At 41.8% G+C, this 27,088-nt stretch overlaps 1 protein-coding gene and 1 long non-coding RNA gene across 13 annotated transcripts in view; one reads left to right on the plus strand and one right to left on the minus strand.

Annotated features, from left to right (window-relative positions):
• Positions 1-27,088, plus strand: part of LOC105672082 (uncharacterized) — a 167,042-nt gene that overhangs the window by 39,316 nt on the left and 100,638 nt on the right. The window lies entirely within an intron of this gene.
• The window catches only part of LOC105672085 (Shal K[+] channel interacting protein), a 281,338-nt gene that overhangs the window by 24,390 nt on the left and 229,860 nt on the right, over positions 1-27,088 (minus strand). For all 9 annotated transcript variants that reach the window (XM_067358253.1, XM_067358252.1, XM_012366793.2 and 6 more), the window contains one exon: positions 17,028-17,170. In XM_067358253.1, the coding sequence (XP_067214354.1) occupies positions 17,028-17,170 (143 nt within the window). The remainder of the gene's footprint in view (positions 1-17,027; positions 17,171-27,088) is intronic.

Genomic DNA, 27,088 nt, shown 5'->3' on the forward strand with positions numbered 1-27,088 from the left:
ACGAAAGTACTTGTTAAATTATAACAATTGAACAAAACGTATGGAGAATATTGCCATTGTTCAATTTTCCGGAGAAGTTGTTTTAAGTTCATTTTCTTGGAAAGTTTGTTTTTCATCAGTTATTGTAACGAGGTTTTTAATTTAAACACTGGAAACAGCATAGACTGAAATAAAGTGAGAAGAAGAATGAGAAAAGAACAGATTAATCCTCAATGTGAATTTTTCGTAAGCAGTGCACTCGCTTCTAGAACGTCACCTAGAAGCTGACAGTCATTAACCAAGACGCAGATAACGCTTTTGGAACAGGAAGAGAGGCAGCTTGTGCATCAAACCGACTGCCTCGTCTAAAATTTAGCTAACGAGATAGGACGTTACGCTGTTGGCATCTAACGACAGGGGAAACGAGTCTCGGTTATGTCCTGGGTGTTATGAGGTGCGTTGAAACGACAACACCTGCGGTGGAAGCCGAGGACAAGTGCATATGAATGAAAGTAAAGGTAATAGACACCTATAGTACAAGTTGGAAAATAAGCGTATGCTAACCGTCATATGTCATTTGAACCAGTGTCAACTCCTTTCTACCGCCACGTATCAAACTATCGATCTGCAGGCTCGTTAATTCGCGATTTTTCATTCGTATCATTAATATCACGCATAATATTATTGAATGCTGTTGGTAGATAATGATTGAAAATGTTCAAATATCTGTAAAAATTCTTGTCACACGTATTTGCAGTCATTGATATCACTTGAATGGAAGTTTTTAAACGATAATAAAAATCTTTGTGGAGATATGATAAGCGGATATATTAGAATGATAATAAAATTATGAAGGAGGTGAATTTATTAGATGGAATTGTCGTTACTTTTGTCAAAGCACTTTATAAAAGAATCATGCATTCTCTTACTGAATTCGTAACCGCAATCGTGTTTTAAGCTTTTATGAATATGAGAAGTACCGTCTGCATAATTTATATCGACTTTCGAAGATGCCGCCTCATCTTTCGCGACACATTCATATTGTAAGGGAATGTTCCCTCTAAAGGATATGGGCGAGGAAAGGGAAAGGAAACGCATCGTTCGATGCAAATGAAACGGCGAGGGTCGTGAAAAGAGCCGTGGCCCTCGTCAAAATGTTTTACGCGGCGCGGAAGGCGTATGTCATAGATATGTGCCGCATGCCGATCATATTTCATGCAAATGTTCTACCCTTGCATTCTCTTTGGCAAGTAGCTTCGGAGGGGGTGGAGTCAAAGCATCACTCTCCGCCATTCCGCTCGCGTACACGAGGACTTTCTGCGGGTGTGGAGGCTCGAGGTTCGTCCGGCTAATTATGGGGGTTATTTCTTCCGCCGTCGACGCACGAAACACGGAAATTTTCTCGCCACGTAAGAGAAAACGCAATTTCCACGGTTGTATTCACCCCGTCGGTCTCGCCCGCCCATCCCTCTTCGCCAACCGCGATCTAATTTAATGATAATGAGAGCGCGCCGTGGTTTATTCCGATTTCATTGCGTGCGAAATGTGGCCATTCTTCCTCCTCCAACTTCTAACGTCCGTTGCCCTGATGTTTTTCCTGGAAACTCATCGGTACCGCTGCCTCTTATGCCGCTTGTAAAATCTTTACGACGTCACGAGCTTATTCTCATCACGCATAATGATATACGTAATTGATTATAAGTTTGATTAAACTTCGATGCCATTTAAAGGCGGTTTTGTTCAACAAATCTCCGTTTTGTTGCAAAATAACACTAATTCGTTATTTTAATTGCGTTTTCTGAAAACTCATATTGTAACAATAGATTTTTTCTATTAAAAATACAATATTTATAGAACAAATTAAATGCAAATTGTTTTTTATAACGGTGCATTTCAAAATGCATTAATCGCTTAAAATTTTTCATTTCACGCGTAGCAAACTTTTATAATCATAAATATTAAAACATGTTTTATCACTGCGATAATTATGCAAAAAAAGATAAAAATATTATAGCGCGCCAAAAATTTGAGAGAAATATATGTTCCTATGTATATGTAATAATTGAATCGCAGAGCATTAGTGCAATATTTTTCATTGCGCTAAATAAGAGTTAAGCTTATTTCGATAAAAAGAGTGCAAATCCAATGTGAGTTTGGGCGATATCCGGCAATTGTTACGCGCGCTAGCCAAGCAAAGTCATTCATTGAGCTCAGCTATGTTTATGAATAGCGAGCAAACAGCTTTAATCCGAGCGGGAAACCTTCGATAAGCGGCTTTCTCGAAACATCTTTTTGCTGCAACTGTTTGCATACGTAACCGCCTGCAGTCGCTCGGCAAATCGATATCGTCATGCCGGTCTATGCGTGCACGCGATCGACACGGAGGCATTTCCAGCCGCACGCGAATCGCTAATAAATTATCGCATTGAGCGCCGTTGAAATAATTTCCACGTGACGACGATTTCATCTCAGCTCACAATATATAGTTCGGACAGAAAAAATGGTGATGTCTTTTGCGGAGGAAAAAACAGGAAATATATGCAAATATAAAAATCTTGTAATTTGTGATTTTTAAAGCACCAGAGAGAGAGAGAGAGAAAGAGAAAGAGAGTAGCTAAATATCGCGGTAATTTATTTATGTAAAGTAAATACGATTAATTTTAATTCTCGCGTGGCAAAAATGTTCGTGCTGCGTCTTATCGGTGTGGCGTAACGCAATCGCGCGCGCAGGATATATGTAGTATAATGTCGTATTTTATTGCTAATAAAAAGGAGCATTTACGTCGCGCCTAAACTCGATCGTTGTTTCGGAATAATGCAAAATTCCATAAAAATACGCGGTCGAATAATGGCGTACAATTACGCGGGATATGCGTCGACATGAACTCGTTACCCTTTACGGCTTGACAAGTCTGAAAAGCTATCACAGTAATCATCCCTCGTGACATAAATATCCATTTCAAAACGTATAAAACGGAGAGTAATTTTCAACCGTGCTCTTTTACAACTTCCGGTTATAACTTCCAAATAATTAAAATTTAGCTGCGTATACGAAGAGAGATGGGTGCTTTCAATAAAATCGCAATCTTTTTTTATTTTTTTTTGTATTTCGATATCTGCCTCTGAAACTGCAGCTTTTACATTTTCGACATTCTGTATAAAGTTAATGGTTCGCTATTCACTTAAATTTTGATATATGGATAATAATGCAGAAATATAATACTTGCACATCGCGATAATGTGAATGAGATCTCACAATCGTAAAAGGAAACCAATTAATTTCATAAGGGAAACGCAACAAATGCCATATGAATCAGGAAGCACTAAAGATTTAAGCTCGAGATGATACATAATGTGGAAACAAAACTTCGCCATAACGAGAATCTCTTCTTCCATCCCGGAAGCCACGTTACCAAACGTGGATGCTTCCTGTCTCCAATTAGTGCAGCAAGATGGTACAACTTTAAGAAACTTTGTAGAATATAGTGCGGGTTGTGAGATAACTCCGTGTGCGATAATAAAACCGATGCGTAGTGAGAACGTTCGCCGATATAGTGCGTATCTTTCTTAATATAATTGCTGGCATTGCGTGCTGCAGTTTGAAAAGAACAATACTCGATTAAAAATAAGTTTCTTTAGTAAGAAAAAAAACTAAACAATATATATATATATAAAGATATCGTATTAAATATATTTTATAATATATAGAGTGTTAAAAACATTTCAGTTATAACGTTTAAATGTTTTTTAAAATACGGTATGCAAAATAATTTTATAAGTAATATATAATGCTTTGATATTTTTTAAAATTTTATTTCTAAAATCCATAAATAAAAAATGCATAGTTTCTAATACACATACAAGATATCAACAGTACGTGTATGTAATTGTATGTATATATTATGCTTGATCAAACAAACCACCTTTAACGAGAAAACTTTTGCTCTCGTGGTACAAAAATACATGTGCGCCGGTAGTGCGATAGCTGGAAGTAAATTCTGAACAAAGTTAATTCCGCAGATATCATAATCACAAAGCACGCAATACTTGTCGCTTGAATGTATCGAGCAATATCGAGATGCTTCAGGGCATTCTTCGACCAAGTAGAACTGATACTCTATTCTTGCTAAGGAAAGAACTTAGAACTCGTAAAAAGACTAGATCGTTAAGATAAGCTGGCGTTATTAAAGAAGGAACATCGACAAGAAAAGAGCATCGCGATACGCGTAACGAGAAGAAGCAAAATAACAAGATGAAAGAAAAAAAAAAGTCGAAACTAGCGAGAGCGAGCGAGCGCGTGAAAGAGAGAGAGAGAGAGAGAGAGAGAGAAAGGAGGAAAAAAGCAGAGCAAGAGACGTTGTTAAGAGGGTGTATACATGAAAAGTCTGTGCCTAAGTGTCTGGAATCACTGAAGGATCCGGCGAAGATAGCGCGACAGAGCAGCAGACGAGATGCGGGCAGGCATGCGTCCGCCGTACGGCGGGAAAGGACTGAAAAGGACCCGGTCAGGGACCCCGGGGTGCGTGCACTGATATCTTGTTTAATTAAGCGAACTCCAAAGCGCGCGCGGCGTCTTGTCGTGGTAAGAAGTCGGCCCATTGTGCGGGTTCAAAGCCTGCAGCGGCCGCTACTCGCCACTGGAGAGAGGAAGAAACTCACCCACTTCGGCCCTCTTTCGCCTTCATCCTTATCCACGTGGTCCTTCGACTTCGCACTAACGAACACCGGCCATGGATCTCGCGCGTACGTGTGCGCAGACCGATTTTTTTACGTGTATCGCTCGGAGATCGTGTACGCGCGCGCGAGAAAGAGCGCAGAGACGCATCTGTATGAGTACGTACAAACAAGAGTGCCGAGAGAGGAACCAAAAATAAACGAAAAAAAACATCGTCGAGGAGAAGCGGGGCGACGTGTTCGGTCCTAATTACGTGCCGCCACTGGCTGTTGCCGTTGCTGCCGTAGCAGCGGCACTGCAGGGCGCCACGGCCCGGACGGTTAACGAAAGGCGCGGATGCTAACGACTCGATGCGGTTCAGATTCACGGGTGTTCCGCAGAGAACGAGGAAAATATCGATTTTGGTTGAAAAAATCAGAACGCGAAGCGAACGACGACGAAAATATAACTGTTTCCATCAAATCAATAGAGAGATGTATCTGGCTCGGTCGTTTGTACGTTTATATTACAGTATCGCGAGAATATTACACAATCTTTATGTATCTTTATTATATAATAATATGTTTGAGAATATCGCTATTACGATTCTTAATTCAATGATATTCATTAACCGATCGTATACGTTTCGAGTTTATGTTAAAAATCATTTGCTTAACGGTAGACAATTTCTGCGACTAATTAGCGGCATATGTGCTGTGAGAAAGAACACGGAATGTACACAAATTATCCGGGCGAACTGCAAAAAAAATCGTTCTAAAAAAATCTTATTGTGTATGTAACGTTGCGCGAACAGAATCGCGGATGCATTTTATGTGACTTCGACAAATCACCGGCTGGGGCTTCGCACAGTGCATGCCGGTTGAAAAGCTTGTTGCGTTTGGAGATGTTATACGGTGATTCCGGAACAAAGAAACGTGATTCCTTATACTCTCCGCGTAATTATTATGTATCTCGCGGGCTGGATACACATTTATTAATTGGAACGAGCTGTCTGAGCATCGTCTGGTCTCGTTCCGTTGGTGCGCGTCGGACAAGAAAATTGCGGAAGCCTAACATTGAGGCTTTCGTGCGAGAGAATGAGACGGGGATGAGCGGGATGAAGAGAGGAAGGCCCTTTTCTGCGCGAGGCTCGAAAGGGTGACGAGCAAGCGAAAGTTCAAGGGACAACGAGGGGTGACGTGCTACATCGATCGTACCTGAAACACCCACCTTTCGTTGTCGCGGTCTGGCCCCTTTTCTTTTCTGTGTGCTCATCGCGCCTATCCCCCCCTTCCCTTCCCCCTTTCCCATTCTGCTGTCGCCGGTTCTTGGCGCGTCCCTTGGTTTGCAAGGGACGCGCGCACGAATGGCACCGGGATCCTCTTAGCACCCCTTCGTACTCTTCGGCCTTCGACGCGCGGTACACGTGCGCGCCTTACGTACGCGTTACACACGTTTGAGTAAGCGCATATTCTGTACGCACCACCTTTACACCAATCCGACAACATCCAATTGTCCCGGGAATTACTGAATGAATAAGTTACGCGGCAACTTTAATGCCGGCTAAAAAGCCCCATCAAGTTTAATTAATTTCTCGTGACGCCAGCTTCTTGTTGATCCTGCCGGTGAAAGTCCTTCGTAATGGGTTCTTTTCTCATACTAGTAACATGGCTTTCGCGATAATTACAATACACACCATATGTTGTAAGGCGTAAAGCATAGATCAATGTGCGACGTTAAATAATAATTTATACGAAATCTGTCCAAAAAGTTTACAAAACAAAATCTGAATCCTTAAAGCCTTAAAGTCACGTAGAAAGAGAATATGAAAAATATTCATATTTATTTCTTTTGGTAAACAAAGTACCGACATTGAAATAATTAAAGCTCTGAAATTTTAGTTAAAATCAAAATTTGGCAGATGTGGCGAGTGGTGTAAACAAGAGCTAAAGATAAAAAATTAATTTCCGGAGATTAATACTTGTGATAAAGTATAAATAGATTCATGAATTGTAGGCTCGAGGATTTGATACGAGCTAGTCATTATTAACTATCGAGATTGACCGATGTACACAATTTATGGTAACAAACAGATCGATTGATTATCCGTGCCAGACAGAAAGCGAGATGATCAGCGTGTAGAGATGAAGAAACTATAACGTGGCGGCGCGGGGAAGTAAATTAGACGATGTAACCGAGGTGCTCCAGGTCGCACACTACCGCGGCCAATGAATATGAAACAGTCATTAGCGCGCCAATCCGGAATCACTTAGGCGCGCGCAGAGTGCCAGGCCAGACCGCGCCAGAGCAGACCGGAGACAGAGAGTGTGAGAGAGAGATAGAGAGAGAGAAAGAGACATCGGAGGCTGGTGCATTGAAATGCATTGCCTGCAGGCCGTCGGCGGCGGGCCGTACGGGCCGCGCTCCCGGCATCTATCCCGGGAATACGATCGCTCTGAAAATGGGAATGCGTATGTGAGTGCGCGCGCTCTCTCACATACTCCGAACGATAAGATCGACGTGGCGTTGGCGCGTTTGTCGGCTTTATTGGCCGGTTGCGGGCCACCGATAACGCAAGATTGCATTACGACCATAAAGTCGCATCTCGTCCCGGCGTATCCGCGTAAAGCTCGCCATCGTCCGGATGGCCGGCGCGCTCCCCAGGGCGTTGAATGCTGGGCGAGGCGCTGGTCCGTGATGGGCGGATGGAGAGCGGCTGCCGGCTACAGCGGCACGTACCTGCCGGTTAAACAATTTCGCTTTACGATCGAAAAACGTCGCCTTAGGGGGAGAGTGATCGATTCCTGAAACGAGGAACGTGCCCCTAGCCAGACGTGTCGCGCGCGCTGGCAGACGAAATGAATCGGGCGATTGCGGATCGTGAAACTTGTCGATAGCGCTAATCTATCGAGGAACGTGAAACCGGCGGATTTTAACGACATGAAGCAATTATGAAATATCATGCGGAAAAAGAGAGAAAGGCTAGGAAATTTGTGCTAAAACACATGATACGCGCGCTTCGCGTTATTACATTTTTTTCGCTTTATCAATATTATTGTTTATGCAAAATAAATTTATTAGTACAATGTTCACATTTGAAATAAATACAACGCAACGTGGGAAATTAATAAATCATAGCTTCGAATTTTATAAAAATTTAATTCCAATTTCAAGAATATTTTATTGTATATTTTTATTTTTTTATACATTTTGTGTCCACGGAAAGTAGTGGTTGTACATGTGTAGACAAAGTAGAAGCGAACATTTCCAAGTATCCGCTGGTCGTAGAATCATTTAAGAGATAGAATACGAGATCTGACTTCGGAGCAATTCGCCGGTTAATTCATTAGGCAGCTTCCCGAGCTGCTACTCTTCTCAACTATGCGCCGGGTAATTCAAACTTTCCATTGCTACCTCGGACTTTCAAATTTCCCGAGGATTTGCTTATGGAAACGCGTGGGCGGCAGGTCGATCGTGCCCCCGTTCGTTCTTCCGTCCCTCTTTTATCCCGAGGCTAATTCAAACGGAGGGTGGTGCCTCGAGATGCATTACCGGTTAACCCCGGGCTGTCGTAGATCTACTTAACTGCGCCCGTAAGTTTTTCGAACTGCCTCGTTGCCTCGCCGCGGCAATGCAATACCTGCTATGTAAAGCAGTTCGACTTCCGGTCGATACGAACTTCCTACCTACGCAGGCGGGCGCGCTCTATAGCCAACCATGTCGTTATCGCATGCACAAAAGAGTTCGGATCGAAAATGCTGCGAGAGAATCGACTTAATCGTGCGCGTTGCTCGCCGCGTTCGAACACACGCTCGCGCGCGCGCGCGCGCATACGTCCGTATAATTGCGAGGATACGAGAGGCAACTTTTCGCTTCGACGCAATCTGATTCTCCCTTCGCATTCTCTCTTTCGCCGGATACTTTATATTCGCGGAAAATCAGCCTTAACGAGATTCCAGCCGGCTGATATAATTCCCGCTGTAGCGTAGCTGGAGCGTCGTAACTGGCGCGTTGTAAGTGCCGGCAGGCGCGAAGTGCCCGACACTGCTGGCGATGTAAATGATGCCGTAATGCACTCAGCGGAGAGACACGCTTGACGATACTGTTAGTAAGTAATACACGCTGTCTCGCAAAGTAGCCTTTACCGAGAGACGATCCTCGGGTGGGAAGAAAAAAGGGGCTGGGTCAAAAGGGACCGAACCATTTGTTAAAGCGCGCGCGCGCGTTGGGAAAGCTCAAGGGAAAATAAGATTTAGTGCATTTTTTAACATAATAATATTTCACAATTTTTTGCACAGAATGTAACGATGTGCATTTGCCAACGTCAAATGTATTCTTCACTTCGGAAGTACGGTAATCGCGGCGCTCTAAATCTTCTTTCGTCATTCACACGAGTGAAGTTCGTCATTACGAGCACGATGATCCGCTCTTAAGAGGATTCATCGAGGGATTTCATCGCATGCGCGACGAAAGAAGCCGCAAGCGTGATGCGCCGCACCGTGTCGTAATGCGACTTTTTAAGCCATCGCCGTGAGCGACGATGCATGCCCGAAATTAAATTAGGATGTCTGGCCACCGCCGTGCGAACAGGAGTGGATTGCTTCGCTAGAGGCAAACGTACGAATATATCTCTCGTGCGTAGCAAAAAGTTTGCTAAGTTTATCGACGTACGTTGCATTAGAACTGATATTTTAGTCGCCTTGACAAAGATCTTCGTTATAAAAGGAGAGATGCATGAATTTAAAAAACGAAAGTATTTTTTATGAACTTTTGAAAAGCATATAATCCATTTTGTCATATAAAAATAGAATGTATAAATTTTGTTACGCTGACAAAATATCATAAAATCAATATATTGATATCCCATCGCTAATATAATACCTTATTAATTTTTACATTATATTAGGTATTTTTCGTATATTTTTTGTTATACGAAGACTATAAAGATCGCCATCGAAGTAGCGATATTTCTTTGATGTTCAATTTAATCCCATCTTTATTCGAACGAGGCCGTTGTCACAAAGAAAGTACCTGCTTGATGCAATAGCTAGGGTTACGAGGTTAACAACTGAGTGTATTTCACGCCCCTACCGACCTTAGTATTAGCATATAAAGCGAGGTGGTTCGTCTTATTTACGTTTGGGAGCCTTCTTTCGTCGAATGTTTACAGGTTCCGCCGCGAATAATTACCCCGTATACGATTCCATTCTCTTTGATCCCCGCTGTTATTCTTGAAAGGAATTTTTAACGCATTCGCATTTTAAGTGCGATGCTATTTTGTCATTTATTTACTTTTCTCATCATAAATATTTATCGTGAAGGGAACACCACGAAAATACGAATGTTGAGAATAATCAGAAAACATTTTTTACATTACTTGCGTCTTTTATGTCATAGCGTTATCAAAAATTTTCAAATTTTAAGCTGATTGATTTTCATCATTGAGTATATTTCATATAGCATGCGTGATGTTACATGCAGCAGTATATGCTTCAAAGATTCAGTCATGAATTACTCTGTATATAACGCTTTTCTAAAAAAAGGGAACGATATTCTCTTCCAGTACTGAAGTAGAAGTAGCTGAAGTAACTATGTGAGCCTCGCGATTCGCTCTAAACCACTTTAAATTTGCATACCTTTGCTCGCAGCCTTTATCGCGGCTTGTTCATCAAGCACACTATCCATTATAATAAAGTGCGCATCGCCTGTTGTTGTCTTTCTCTTTTTTATGTAACAAATCTCGGTAATATTCGGCATTTTCAAACGCTCAAGGAAGAAACGAACGATCAAGTGGTACTTTACAAATTCATGATGTATTTCGAGCGTATTTTCGTTAATGCGCTCGCTCCCGTAATAATGGCCTGCAGCCTGTATTTTGATGGCGCGATTTTCAGCGCTGCGGATATGATGACATTGCAACTGGGTTAATAGCGAAAGCACCGGAACACGCGGAAATGTGAATCACGACACGATAGCACACGCATACTTGCAATATGCAATGTCGGATCAACGCGAGAAAGATACCGCCGCGTGGATGGGATAAATCCTGGAATACTCGTGAATTCTTCAAGTGCTAAAAAAAAAAGCACAGTCGTTTCAGCTGCTGCTCGCAAAAATCGCGTCTTTGCACTAACATCGCACAAGTGCTAGCTATAAAACCAAAAAAGAGACAACGTTTTGAAAAAGCTAAATATAGTTTCGTTTATTTAGTTTTCCTTGTGGACGTTATTTACATGCTTCTATTGCTCACTGTGAGATTGAAAACATAACGATTAAAGAAAATACATGTTATTTCCGTTGGTATTCATCCTTACACACTTTGTTTCTTTTGAGAATATTGTCTGACAAGAGTAGAATGTAGTAACTTACGTGTTAAGCTTGAAACGCAATCTTCTGGAACGTGACCGGACTACCAGGTTAGATTTATGTTCACGTCAATCACGAAGCGCATATTAATTCTTGCCAGATCCAACATTGCATTTCTCTCTGACAAGCAGTAGAATACTCTCACGACTGAGTCTTTAATAACTGTTTCGGAAAGTTTTGACATGGTTTTGCGAACACCTTTCTCTGTCAAATTGTTATGTCTAATATTTTCATAAACGTTTTTTTTTTTTAAAGTAATCAAGCTTTCAATTGCGTCATATTTAATATTTTCATAGCAGTTTCGAGACGATTCCAAATTCATGCACGAAAAGATATATTTTTAATTCCAGATAATTACAAAACAATTACAGTCTAAAATTGTTAACTTGTGATAAAGTGTGTTACAATTTAACGCATGTTTTAATACAAACTCGCTACTTGTTAAAAATTTATGTCGCACAGCGAGAAGAAAATTTTATACGCTTTGACCGTCGTGTAATGAAGATCGCGAGCAGCCTGATTGTGCAAAGTTAAAAAATTCTGTTCTTTATAATCTGAAACGAACGTCGCGCGACGGAGGCTAAAAGTTTGCGGACATCATCGGTCGCGAAATGACCTATCAGCCCTGACAACTGCAACGGCGCGAGCTCTCGACACGGCGTGCGGTCACGCGAATCACCCGGCAAGCGAGCGCGCGCGTTCGCGGTGAATACGCCATTAGATTCCCATCTGGGCGCACTACTGACAGCAGTCAGGCCCAAACAAGACGAATGACGCGGTGCGGTCGGTCGCGTCGACGTTGCAGTCGACTACGGGACGGAGGCACGCAGGATGCGCGGATCGCGCGGGAGAATCGGCTCATACGGTCGTTGACAGGCCGCGATATTCCATCTGGTGGAATCGCATCCTCGGAGAACTCGTCGGACGTGGCTAGCTAACCCATCATAGTCACGAGCAGCGATCATTGCTGGTAGCGATACTCGACCGTGGCCGACTGGCGAGCGATGGGCCCTCTCTCTCTGTCTCGTTGTACCGGTCGCTGCGGCCGGTGGAACCACCGGGCACGGCGGTGGTCCACGTCAAGAGAAAGAGAGAGGGACAGAGGGAGAGAACAGAGGCCGAAGAAGAGAGGGCCGCGGCAAGAGAGATGATCAAAGCCCCGTCCGCATGTCAAATGGAGAGTACGACCTCTCCGTTGCAGCGTTGGCTGACCAACTCAGATGATCCCCCGCTACCGCCGTAACCCCTCGCTTTCTGGCGAATTTCTCCCGGTCTCTGTCCGTCTCATTTTCGCTTCCTACCGTTCCTCCTCTATCGCCGTCACCTCTAAAATCGCTGCGGCAGACTGTGGAAACCACAGTTTCGCTGCGACGACCCCCCACTTCTCCCTGTGTATCACCTCGCTCCGTTCCCGCCGGCATAATTCAATTTTCGTCACGGTGGATGCGGCCGCCGTCGGTTCTTTCGTCTCCGAGTGCATCGACTCGCGGCGCGGTCTAGTCCTGCGGCCTAGCTCGGCCGCGAGGAGAGCGACGTGATTCTGGGAAGATCGTTGCTTCTTGAGAGCGCGCGCGCGCGGCACGGCGGTTGCTTCGCCGAGAGCCCTCGAGGAAATTTCATTCCAAGTGCTATCGACGTTCCGGCTTTTTCAAAGGTGGATCCGCAGGAGCGCGCATTGCACACATTCGCGCAACATACCTGTTGTACTCGGTCGCGGGTAAAAGGGGAGCGCGGCGGGATCGCTCTTCTTAAACTTTGTAGCGTGAATAAAGGACCCATTGATCTTTATAAAACTCGGGACGCTCATTGAAACCGTTCGCGTATGGCTACATCGAGACTGCATTATAAATGTCGTTTCCTTCCAAGTTTCAAAGCCGCTGATTCTACGCTGCGAGTATTTAGAACGTACGAAAAGGCAATTGTTCGAAGAGCAAAAAAGAAACAAGCTACATCCGTCCTCTGCTACGAGATTTAATGAAAAACGAACGTACTCGCCGAACATATAAAATAGAATTTTTTTGGCTTACTGTAAGTGAACCCATTAAAAATGCGTTGAATATTCATATAACGTTATACCCTCGTATGTTATTCACATGAAAGTTTTCGACAGTGTATATACACGATGTAAAATCATAAAAATTCCAACTTTTTAAACTTTGCCGATTTTTTTATTTAAATTTGATTTTATATATAATTTTATTTTTTTCACTTTAATGTCAAATAAATAACTCATTTTATTAAAGATGGCAGAGCATTTAATTTTTAACGTAATGCGTTACGCAGTCAATTAAGAGGACACGAAAAGCATTCACTTGTTAAATGTCCATCTGCGTTTATATTTAACCAGGAAAATGTTAGATCATGAAAATATTTCTAGCAATAGAAAGTTGCGAAAAGTTACGGTAGAAAATTAGATCTGTCATGCGGACCCTCAAGATTTAACTTCAAAATACATCACTTGGATATTTATCAATTCATTATAATTGAATAAATAGTATATAGAATAAATTAAATAAAACGAACTTAAAAGTGCTCGATCTTATTAATTTTCACCATTTATTTATTTTGGTATCTTTCGTGCTTGCACAATAAACAGAAATGTTGACGTACGATACTGTGAAAGCTGCGCAAATTTCTCACAACGTTTCTCGTCTACGCGCACACGAGGAGAAAGATAAAACCTATTCCTTCACTGATTCACATATCGATACGAGTTTGGAGCACCGCTGAAAAATACACGGCTCACTTTATCGCTGAGCGTAAAGCAAACACATTCTTCCGAATTGCACACGCATAAATTTATCTGTGCGGGTCAACGAGCTAACGTTTTATGTTCGAAGATGTATTTATGCTCTAAAATCGGATACGACCATGGTGGTGGATATATGTATTTTAAACCAAGCGTGGGAATCTCATTGCTGGCACTTGCAGGCTCGTCGGCTGCCCGCATTATGCACGGATGCAAGCGCGTGCACACAGTGACGTGGCCCATGCACGCGAACGGAATACGCATACAGAGATCAAGCGCGTAACTCACCCTCGGCTTGTTTGCCGTTAATACACGAAAGCGACGCCGACAGCGTGTCAGTATGCGAGCCTCGGGAAATGTTCATTTACGGGGAACTTTTCATCCCGATACTCGCCGCTGGTTTATAATTTTAAGCTTTGTTTATCTTTGAGATTTATTTACCAAAATCATGCGTCCCAGAAAACGTATATAGATACGATATGAAATATGAGCAATTTTTTAAAAATTTACAAAAACCCGAAAGTTGAAAAAGACAGCGCAGCAATTGTGGTTTATCACTTTCGCATTTCGAACTGTAATTTCGACTATTTGCAGATACTAGTAAAATATTCATCCATGTTTTTTTTTTTTTTTTTTTTTAAACTTCGTGTTTCGGCCCGTAGAGAAAGTAGGTAATACCAATAATAGCGATATCATAAAAAACGCACGAAATTAATACGAGAAAAATTGCTGTGTAACTTTTAGTTCGCGACTACATTTTAAACAGAAACTGCAAACATGTGCAAACTGAAGTATAAAATAGTCATTTCGCCAGTTTCAGTTATTATCCTGAGTTGCAGGATCGATAATGGCGACTATAATTTAATTACAGTAATCGCGTCGCAATGCAGGCTGCATTAGAAGTAATACTGTACATATAATCCGGCGTAAAATGATGGCCGGACTAAAATTTCATTAGAATTTACGCTTGATGCAGCCCGGCATCTTCTGCCAGATATGAATCGCAGTCCCCGAGCTTATTTCGCGATATCTCGGAATATATATCGGGCGACTAATCCACAGATAAAATTAGATGCGCCGCGACGGCGAACCACATGGGGCAAGCAGTCGTCGACGCAGGTTAACAAATTGGTGACACATGGGAAATCTTAGGTATCTTTACTTCTTCAACGGGACTTACGGATGCATGGAACTTCTCTTTCTTTTTGCACCGAAACTGTACAGCCTGAATTTCCCACGTGCACGTTATTTCCATTCTCTAGACCCGCGGCCGATTTAAATTTAATGTTTGTATTAGCACAGCACGTGTGATTACCATTATATAATATTGTACTTTGATTCACTAACGGAAATTGTATAGCATCAATATGCGATTAGTTATCTAATCGCAAAAATAGAGTTAGTTGTTAAAAATAAAGAAAAGAGTTAGCAGAATAACTGCTTGTAAAAAGAATCATAACTTATTACGACAGTTTCGCAAACAGGATTACATCTCCGATGCTTACATAATAAATTGATGAAGAAAAAGAGGAATAATTTTAGGCGAGAACTCGGAAAGCTTTCCTGCAGTTAAATGATAAAGTTGTTCAGAGGAGTGTATGTTATTGATTTTCGCGAGTACTTGTTAATTGCGATTTGTTGCGTCGTGCCGCGGTTGGGGTTCACCGAGATCGGGATCGACGGGAGGTGAGGGAGTTGCTGTATCATGAAACGGAAAATCGATAATCGTTACATCGTATAGAATCGCGCGTGCTATGCATTGTGCGCCGCAAAACGATTAACGGCAGTTTTTTAATTGGATACATTTTCGTGGAATTCGATGGAAAACATTTCGTCGAACGAAACATGAGAGTACACCGGGGAAATAAACGAGCTGCGGTCGTACCTACCGCGATCTTCATTGTTCGGATTAATGCGGGGGATGAGTATTTCTCGGTAAATAAAACGTTACATTCGTTGAATTCACAATTATACAAATTAGTATGTGGAAGATATAGATGTTGCGATCATGACGATTTATAAATCAACGGATATACGTATATTGGTGAATAAATTTGTATAAGTTGTTTTAATCGGAGTGGATCGCTTGACTTGGTATGAGATAATTCATCTGTAATATATTTTAGCATTATCTTTTCAATATTAATATATGCTTTTGTAAAAACAAAATTGTGGATAATACGTTCCAATAAATTTTACATCAACAATTTACTGACTTGTTGCTAGTTTTATGAAATCAGCCGATATGAAACGTTTGATTTAGAATTTCATTAGAAAACTTGTTTTAAATTTTATATTGGGTTCGAACAGCAGAGAGATTTTGCTGATTCACAGCTAAAAGTTATTTTATTTCGTCTAAACGTTATGTAGTAATTCACTGGACAGCTAAATGGCGAAAAAAATGAATCGCTATTAACGTGCATATTAAAGCTGAACTCGCGTTTAGCCATCGCTCTGACGAAGGACGCAATTCGCATGAAAAACGAGTGATACCGCGTCAGACGATGATTTTTCAGAGCGACGAGAGGTGCTGTCCAGCGCACCAAAAAACGGGCATACATAGTAGATGGATGGAAACTTCAGAATTCCATCATTCGTGTGGCAGTTTGCTGCCGGCTGGACGTGCTTAATAAAAGCGCGAGTGGAAGCAACGGCGATGGAAATTGTCCTGCATTTTCGTTGAAGAAAACGCGTGAAGTTTAATATCTAGCTGTCGAAAGCTCTCGTAGGAGTTTCACACACGATATCCTACAGTCGCGCAATTACGCGGTATAGATTTACGCTGACGCGTTTACGGTTCGTGAGAATATAATCCGCGAGGCGGAATTAAACAGCGCTTTCATTGCGAGCTCGCCTATGAAAACGTTCTTTACGCGATATCCTATGAAATAGTGCGCGATGATCAAAACGGACGGAACGAAAAACGAAATGCAATTTTACTTCGTTTGTCGCACACTGAAGTACGTATATCCGTATGACAAATGCGTTGACAGTAAAAAAAAAGAGAGAGAATTCCGGGAAATTTTGGAAATCCTGCTCTCCGAACACTATCGCCGATAAAATGTTAGATCGTAGATTAAATTTCTACTCTTTAAAAAAACTTTAAAGAAATTGAAAAAATTTACCAAATAAATCAGTTATAATTATAATTCACGATGTAATACAAAAAATGTATAATTTAAACTCAGAATATTATATTAGAATTTATTACATTCAATGATTGAACGAAATATCTTCGTTATCTCTTCGTGCATAATTTTTGATATTGTAATAACTTACTCTTTGAGGAACACCCATCCTTGCGCGACCATGCCTGGGAGAGCCTTGAGTCTGTTGGCCTTGTTTCTCTTTTCTGTGGGTCTTCAATCCCCGCAGCAACCTCGAAAACGTCGTCTTTTTCTTGCTTGTATTTTGTCCTTGTTCTGAAATAACGATAAAATAAAATAAACTATTAAAAGGCAGACTCAAAGCAATAATGGAATATTATATGACAATTTAATGCATAACAGGCTACCTCCTGATAGAAGCAAATGTTTCTCGATTATCGCGCACGATAATTATTCATTGATCTCCATTTGTTTATTTATTTCAACCTCTCGTTCAATTTGGTATATATATCAAATACAAGAATTATCTCTTCACAATTGGAATTGACTGATTTTACTAATATATTTTAAAACCATATTGTTTGTTGAATCAAAATTCTACAATGTAACTGATCAAGAGAGCAGATAATCATATGCAAATAAAAATTTAATTTTTGATTATTTCACACATCCCAGTTGTCGAATGTAAAATCAGCAGATATTATTTTTGACGTGGTAAAAAAATTTAAATCATAATATCAGAAATAACTTTTAATTAATGTTAACAAATGTTTTGCTTTATTTAGAAGAAACTGCACGGATTACGAAAAAAAAACTAGGGAAAAATGGATGTAAATTGGAATGAAAAAAAGTACGATTTTTTTCCGATAGGAAATGATAATATGATTTTGTTAAAATGGTTACACAAGAACTATGTACGAATTATTTTCAACCTTTGTAATAGCAGATCAAGAATCTATCAATTTTATTGGAGCAATTCTGTTTTCAAATGGTAAAAATGGTAAAAATGAAGTGAAAATACGATTCCTTTTCGAATCAGGTTCAGAGACATTTTAAATCCATGCATCAGTTGTTCTAAAAGCGCTCCATCAATGTAAACGCCCTAGAATTAGAGCGGAACCCGAGAAATACGAATGCTCCGATTAAATTTTGCGTATGAACAGAGGAAATATGAATAATTCTCTCGCTTTCTCTCTCCCTCGCATAAATTATATTTCCACGTTCTAAACAGACTCCATGCAATTCGTTTATTAATAAGCGATGAGACAGATGTTAAATCGACATGATCAACCTTTTATAAACGACTGTATATATTGAACTTTTAAGACGATTATCGCCGTTTGGCTAGTCGCCGCGTTCGCTTTATCATTCTTTAACGGCGGCCAACGCACAGCGAATTAAATCGGATCAGAGTGAGCTTTAGTCATGCCATTTAACGGCTGCTACGTGAAGACCTTTCCGAAATCCCCAATTTGAGTAGCGATGCCACGAACTACTACCAATCTCGCAAATAATCGAATGAATCGGGGTTGCCCGCAACATCGCTATTCATTAAGGGATAATTCAGGTATGCCGTTAGTTATCTGGTCGCTCGCTCACAACAACGTTATATTGTGTTAGTAACAACGCATCCGTTTATTAGCGCTGACATAGCGCCACCTAATTAGCCACCTTTACGACGTGGGCGTTAGCTGAAACGAATTATTGAGCTTTCGATCGAACGGTCATCATCAAAGTATCCCCTAGGCCTGCGAAAATTAACCATCACCCGCGTTATAAACAGAATAGATATTAACTGAAATTGGACATTGCGCTGGGCATTCGACGAATTCCCAGCGACACTCATAAATGGAAGTAAACAATGGATGATATAGTGACATCGATTGAATTACGTTCATTGAAATGCGTTGAATTAAAATATTTTCTAAGTATTCTAATTATTTAATTTGTTCCATTTTTATCATATAATACGGATTAAAATTTTAAATTTAATTCGTAACAAAAATTTCCTAATCTAGATAACAATTTACTATAAACTATTGCGTTGATTCTTAAAATAGAAATCATCTAACTTCGTATCACTATCATCTCATTTTTCAACCTCGTTTCCGCTAAAACAAACATTTAATGAATTTCGTGTCTGTAGCGTCCCTTCGAGCATCCCTTCATTTAAAAATTGAAGACAAATAGTACACCTATACTTAGGGAAAACATTTTAGAAGGAAACCAATAAAAGGTATTAATGTCGTTGAGATCGTTACTGAGTACCTAGTTACGTCGTGGCACGCGCAATTACGACAATATCGTTAGCGGCGCAATGGCGATAGTATTATAGAATGCAGTTAATGCGCGAGCGGCAAACTGAATTTTCCCCGGCGTGGCGGCAAAGTGTTTACCAGGTGGATACTATTGGTTACGACATCCAAGTCGACGGTAACCAGCGATATCGTGATTTAATCAAGGACTATCGTAAAGCAATAATTAATGCCGCGCGCTATATCGATTTCGGGCGAAGCGACGCGTTAGGACAGCGTAACGTGTTAATTAGGCAGCCGTGGCGGGAGGAGAGGCGCTATTATGCATGTGCGTATTTACGTAGAAAATTATTCGCGCGAGGAGGGAAACGAATTAACGTTGCCGCGCAATTATTACGGTCCGCATTTTGCAGCGAATGCGTCCGCTGTTTCAGCAATAATGACATCGCGTCGCCGCGCATTGTACAGCAACGGAAACTGCTGTCGTGACAAATATTAAATGAGACTTTAACTTCTTTAAATTGGCCTTTTGCAGCTGCTACGGACTTGTTAAGTCGGACATTTTACGTGGTCGCGCGCACTATGTTTATTTGACCACCAAGATTAATAATCCTGATAGTTTGCTGTATATCATCAAGATTTTATTTATATACCAGTTTGTAGAATTCATGGTATAATCTAGACTAAAGACTAAATTGAAAAATGAAGATTATTACGGTAATTACAGAGTAATTTAAGATTGAAAATACAACATAATGCGCAATTAAAGAGTAAGTTGGATTCATTTTAATTTGCAGAATCTGTAATTGATAAGCCTGTTGCATATTGAATACATATATTTAGTGCATTTTTGCTCGCATCTTCCCCTTTAAAACAATCAATAAATATTTGTGCGCAATAGATTGATTGGTGAATTTTATGTATAGTACGATTTATTAATATTGAAAATAATCACAACATTTAAATGCAATTAACAAAAGAGACTTTAACGATCAATTTTACACAGATCGTGTTGGTAATTTTCGATATAAATACGCTAAAAATCAATAACCAAGTCGCTTTGACGAAAATAAATTTGCTCCCTTTTTCTCTACGATTTCAATTACTCACGGCTGCAATTAAGACAAGTTACGAGAGCTCCTCTCCTATGCTCAAGTGTACTTTTCCGTATGTGGGTTAACGGATCACCATGCGGCAGCATCCGTCTTTTGCCGGACGACCCTTACCCCGACAAAGGGTTTTCACGAGCCGCAGGAAATACTGTGGGGGCTAATTTCTGAAATCGAACCAGCTGCAACGCTACGTGCCCTTTCGCCCGCACCCATGAGAAAACGGGTGGGCGCGCACCCATGAATTCCCCGGAAGCTACTATTATTCTAGGGAGGATCGTACGTATTTTACCGCGGTCGGCGGCGAGAGCGCGGGGCGAGCCGGTGATATGGGCAAAGAATACAAGAGACTCGCGGGACCACGAGAGTTGGAATGTCGTCCCGTAATATCGGAAATATATCGCCGGGGCTGTAACCACAAGTCATGTTCAATCGAATGAATCGTATGGAATAAAAATAAACCTGCCTACCGTGGAGACGGTAGGTCCAATACCCTCGCGAAGACCGTGGCGCGGGGTGCGCGCGGGAAACGGGCAGGACGACGGTAGGAGGAAGAAATTCGAGGAAAAGGAAGACACCGAAGAGAGAAAGAGAGGGAGGGGGGAGGGGAGCGGGGTGAGAAAGGGACTCCGCCAGAGGGGAAGCGCCCGAGAGCGAGAGGAGAGAACGGGTGTGAGACGAGAGGGAGCTCGAGGGGGATCGAACAAATGTTCCGGCGGCACATGCATCAAATCCTGAAGTTGCGTGAGAGATGGAGTCCCTGCTTGCTCAGCGGCGAGCCGCGATAAAACGGCCGAGCCGAGTCCGCCCTCTTCATCGTCGTCGGCGTCCGCTTCGAAACGAAATTCGAGCGGTACTTAAGTGCGCGGGCGCGCGCGCGCGCGCGAAAAGAACACGTGCAAAAAGCGCCTAATACACTCGCGGCCCCCGTGCTCTTGAATCAAATGCCACGAACCGGCGGTGGAAGTGCTTCTTCTCGTGCGCTTTTATGAAATTTCGCGGAACAGCTTCGTTCGAACAGCTTCTGCTTAAGCGATCAACGTCGACGCTTGTGCGCACCTATCTTGTCGATGCGGACATTCCTAACGCGAGGAAGTTTGGTGCTGAGGGTAACAGCTGACAGACTGCGCGGGAAATTGAGATGAGAAGAAAACGGGAGGAATCTTGGAAGGGATAAGAAAAAGGATACCAAGTTTCCACCGTTTGGCAAAATTTTTGCTATGAATGCCGCTGTCTTTCCTAAGAACTGCTTCCAATTACTGCGGCACCCTTTGTAATTAAATTTTTTGTTATTTCCTAGCAGCATCGTTAGTTATCCAAGTTTATATAGAGAAAGAGCAAGTGTCAGAATAATAAGTGCATAGTCTTTGTACCGGTAAAACCCCTTCGTAATGAGTCTCTTCGTAAAGATGCTAATTACATATAAGACTATTAATTAACAAGAAGTTCACTAAGATTAATTTAGTAATTATGGTAAAACTCTTAGGATGCTATGTCTAAAAACAAAACCGCATTGTACGAATAGAGATGTGCAGGTAGTTCTATTGCTGCATTAATTTAGACAAACAAATTAATAATGCAATAATGCAAAATTAAATTTGTCATTTATTGAATTATTTATTTATTGATTGAAATTATATCATTGTTCAGCAATTATCAAGTGATTATTAAGCAATTTATTCAGTTCATTTCTAAGGAACAGAAAATATTTTATTATTAATAAAACTCAATACAAATTTATCATGTTTTTTGATTCATAAACATTGATTAATTTAATCTATTATACTTTATTGAATCAAGAATTCAAGTGTCAAAAATATTTCATATTTCATATTTTTGGCTAAAATTCTATATTTTTATATTATTTTATAGATATTTTCATTAATACATTGAAATTCTGTCATTCAACATTACCAGCCTTCTACAACGATTAATGGTGATTGTGACGACACGCCAAAAATTACTCACAGCAAGTTATCTGTGCGTAAAAGCAGAAACGTTTCTGCATGCACTTCCAATGGCAATGCCGAAAGATAGAAGAGAACGAGAAAGGCGAAAGATGTGGAAGAAAAGCAAAGTGAGACACGGGGAAAATAGCTGCACCGAAAGACAAATACGGCGCCAGACTCGGTTACGTTACAGCCGGCTGCATCCGCGCGACACTCTCTACGCCTGCCCGGCTCTCATCCCCTTATTTCTCTCCCGTTTTATTCGCCGCTGCCTCTCCGTCTCTGTCTCTCCGACGTACTCTAGATTGTAAGTACGTAGCCCCGAGCTTACGCGAAGGTGGACACGAAAAATTATCCAATCCCCGAGATTTCGCCCCGGAACGCTTTTCGTCTTCGCTTCGCGCGCTGGTAGCGGACTTGTTCCCGACCGTGGATTTAAATATCAACGCGCAGATAATTTTTTTCTTTCCTTAAAATATAATTTAATTTTTCCATATTTCTATAACAGGATTTAACGAAATTGCTGCAATAAAAAATATCAAACTTTTTATTTCTCCCAAGTTCCAAAAACTTGTGAGAATGTTGTCGATCGTTGCGGTTTTAGCCGCGCAAAAAGCAAAATATTAACACGTAACAGAACAGGATACGCCCGTTAGTTGCTTAATTAAGATAAACATATCGTTCGACCTGTTTCAATTAGCTTTCCGTTGCTCGATGATAAAAGTTCAAATAGAGCGCACGTGTAACGGAAACTCCGCGGTCTAATAATTAGTTCTTCGCGAGGAGTGGCGGGAATAGTGCGGGCGGTTGCCGACAAATTCAATTGGTTCCTCGTGAGGGTACCCTTGATTATAACTGGACCACTGGGGAAAAAGAAGCGGGCAATGATATTTGCCCGGTTTTCGACTCCCGGCACGTTTCCCCGTAAATTACGAGGAGAGTTTCGTGCGCCCTTTTCCGCGGCGGGTGTTCTCGATTTTCCGCATTGTACCTCAACGCGAGAAGAATTTCACGTGCCGGCGGAAACGCGTTATTAAAGTCTGCGATTTTCTACCCCATCTTCCCTCATACTATCCCTCGCTCCCTTTCTCCCTCTCTCACTGTCTGGTATGCGTCCCGGACGAAACTTCTTCGCTCCTTCGTGAATTGTTTTAGAGCAGCGCGAAGGAGAAAGCCGATGCGAGAATGGACGGAGAGAAAAGAGAGCGAAGAAGAGGGAAAGACAACAGGGTGCGGGAACGGAAAACTTTTCGCGGATAGGGAGAGAAGTTAACGTTCTCCCCTCTGGCCCGACCGCGTAAAAAGGAGACGTCGGGGTCAAGAAGAGTCTTACGTATTCTGCAAGCTCAGGTTTACACGCCCGAGTTATGGCCAGAAAAATCGGAAGTTCGCGGCCGGAAAGTGGCTGCCGAGTGCCTCGCGTGTGACGCGCATAATAAAGTCGCGGAGATGCGACTTGGGGAAACGTTTGTTGGGAGCCGGAAGTGAAATGTCGAGGAAGAAGTGCCACCAGCGTGCCAAATTCGATTTTCAGTGGGAGGATGGAGCCGGCAATCCGGAGCTAGAGTATACTTACATAGTGGAAAGACAATGTTCGCGGACCCTCGGGGGCAGTCGTAAAATCTTGCAAACACAAACTACTTTAGAGTAGCTGGATTCTATAAGATGTACGTGATGCTGTTAGACATCTTGCAAATGGTCCTTCCGCAAAGGTCTGATGATGACATAAATTTCGCTAGATAACGATAACGCGCGCGTTTCGTTGAGAATTTACAATCATCGTGATACGTTTGAATAACTGACCATATTTTTGCAGCGTTAAGCGGATTTTAAGTCGAGATGCGTTAGTATATATATTTATTGAAGTTTCTTATTAGAGATCGCAAAAGGATTTTTTTATATTCCGCGAATTTTATTTCCAAAACACGTGCGTTACATCTGTCACATTACCATACACTTTCTCCACAACTGAGAAACGAAATATGTGAAAATATTGCATTTGTATAAGAGCCGCAGGCGCATTATTCTGCTTTCAGGAGCACAGAAAAAAAATTTCGTAAGCTCGACATGTCGACTATCTCTCGCCTATAATGCCCGCGGACTCTCCGAGCGGAGAGGAGGACAAGACCGTTATTATGAAAATCCTTAGCGGGCGAAAGCGGGGTTATAAGCATGAATAAAATAAGCGGTATTAAAATCCACTTTCTTCTTCCTCTCCCCTCGCCACTCTGCACCTGTTCCATCCAACACCTCCTTCCTGCGCTTCGCAGGCGCCGAGTTCGGCTTCGCGGGCGGAGTAATGGCATTCCTCTTCTTTCTCCTTTCTCTGCTTCCTCCTCAACAATTTACTTCGTTTCGGAGCGCTTCTTTATCCAAGCCCGGGGCTCTTCTCCCTGTCTCCGCCGATATAAACGCGACTCGACGCAGAGCTTGGCGATAACTGAATCTATCGGGAGAATCGATTGTCATCGATCGCACGTAATGACTCAAACATCGGACACGTTTAGTTACGAGTGACAATCCGAACCCTAAGTTTCATCGACTTTCATACAGAATCGTTTCTGTGTTTTTGCTATTTACCAGCGAATCTTGTCGGTTTCATATTCTCGCCAGCGTACGATTTATTTGCACGGGTGCCGATGCTGGGATAAATTATTCGAAGCCCAGCTCCTTCCCGGGGGAGCCGGGCGACTGGTTTTAGAGGTGGTTCTATGGTAATGACGGGAGTACATGAATATTGAAGGAGTAATCTTCACGGTTTATGGTGTGTCCTTTTCGCGGCGCAGCCTCTACGGCCAACGGCGGAGTTGGGTCAATATCGGCTTAAAGTTCGCTATTTTTTTTTTACGGCGTCAAATAAATGAACCGGCCGGAGATAAATGACGAGAGTATGCCGATATTATCGGGCAATCCATTTTTCACTCAACCGATATTGTTCGCATCGGAACGTGGCGGTCCGAGAAGTGAATAATTAATTATACTGTTGTAATCGGTAAAAATATTTGATCAATATCACGTAAAACTGAATGAAGTCTGATTTAAATCTAAAACTTCCTGCCGGCAATATTACGCGCCCGGTGTACGTATTAATAAAATAACATGCGCGCCGTGCTAAAAGCAGATTCATTGTGTTCTAACGAGCAATTATGCGATCGTACAAAGCTTGATGTGTCGGCAATAAGCCGTAATTGCGTGAATGTCCAATTAACATTTGCATCTGCTTTACAAAGATTTGTATCCTGTTTCTTCCCGCTGCGTGATGCCCATTAACGCTGATTATAGTTCATTCTTTTTCATGGTAGACTTCAACAGGCAAAAAAAAAAAAAAAAAAAGAAATGCATGGCAAATTGAAATTAGTGTTAAACAACGTTAAAGGAATCAACTTTAATGAGATTGCGATAGAGCACACAAACCTTAATGATGCGAATGATGTAACTACAAAGTAGAGAGAGGAAACGTGAAGATTACAAAATCTGGATGCGCTCCAAGGCATGCACAAGCGAATACTGTTTCAACATAAAACTCGCACAAGCTGACGAAAAGTTAAAAGTCCCATTGAGACTTACTTTTTCGGTTATGTAAATGTACAAGCTTCTTGTTGTCTCTTTAATTATTGACTCTTTAATTTCTTTAAGACAACTTACAGAGAAATCCATTTAGAAGTTATAGCCTTTCGTAACTTTTAGTTTCCATTAATTGAATTTTTTCATAATTTAATAATATATATTTAACTTTTCAAAAATAAATTATAAATATTTTTATTACGAATCACTTGAATATATTCCAGATATAATTCATTAAAACGCTGTGAACGAACTGTATAGATCAAATTTTACAGGCCAGTAAATCCAAATAGCTCCGAAGCATATTATTGAGATTCGGGTTATTAGTTCCTATATAAATTTCAATTTTACTTCCCGATCCATTATTTCAAAACAAATATAAATATTTTTTTTACGGGATTGTAATCAAATTTATAAGTAAATACACTGATAAGCAACAGTCGCACAGTCTTTCCCTTCGTGTGGCTTAGCGCATTAGCACCCCGAGCCCTACAATTATCGCGGCTTAAAGGAAGAGATATGTATCTCTACGCGTCAATTTTGACGGAGCGCTCCTCACTTATTTGCGATACGTTTACACCGGCGCGGAAGTGGCGGCAAGGTGGCGAGATAAGTGACGCGCGCGCTGCAACGTCTGAAGAATACACCGGGGACTCGACGCACACCTCGAGCCTGCCACACGGACGGACGGAGCCGCGAGATATGGAAATAGATGGGAAAGCGGCGAGGGTGCGAAAACTGGATGCGTTCCAAGGCATGCGGGCGAAAGTGGTGTCGCGTGCACGGGCGATCTTCACTTGCGGTTCTCGCGGCGTTGAGAGTCACGTCGAGAGGCCCTGTCCGACCGGTGGTGTGTCATTATTGTCTATTCTTCCCTATTTCGTCACGCTTTTGTCGCGCCGCTGGAGCCCTGTCTGTGTCGTTACCATGACTACACCGTGACGCGGAGGGGTGGTGCGTACACAAAAGTATCAGACCGCGCTCGCTCCTTTTTGCAACGGCGTGTTCATTGAGAAGAGGGTGGCGCGAGGGTCGGCACGATGTACTCGCGCGCGTTGCAAAAGGGTTTTCGGTTATGTGTGTAGGTGTGGGTTTGCGCCGCGAAAACGATTACTTTTTATTGCTACGCTTCTTTTTGCAATTCGCGCCTGTGTTTAATATTTTAATTGCCGGCGGAGCGTTTTTATTTCTGCAAGAATAGCAGCGCGTTTGCAGGATGCATCAAAACCTCGAAAAAATATTACGAACGCATTCGAGCTTTGCAGGGATAAAAGAGATTTATTTGGCACAATATTTAATTACATCATAATTGCATTTATTAATCATCTTGTATCTCGCACAATTTAATCCATTATG

Source organism: Linepithema humile, chromosome 6 (assembly GCF_040581485.1).
Source record: "Linepithema humile isolate Giens D197 chromosome 6, Lhum_UNIL_v1.0, whole genome shotgun sequence".
Lineage (NCBI taxonomy): Eukaryota > Metazoa > Arthropoda > Insecta > Hymenoptera > Formicidae > Linepithema > Linepithema humile.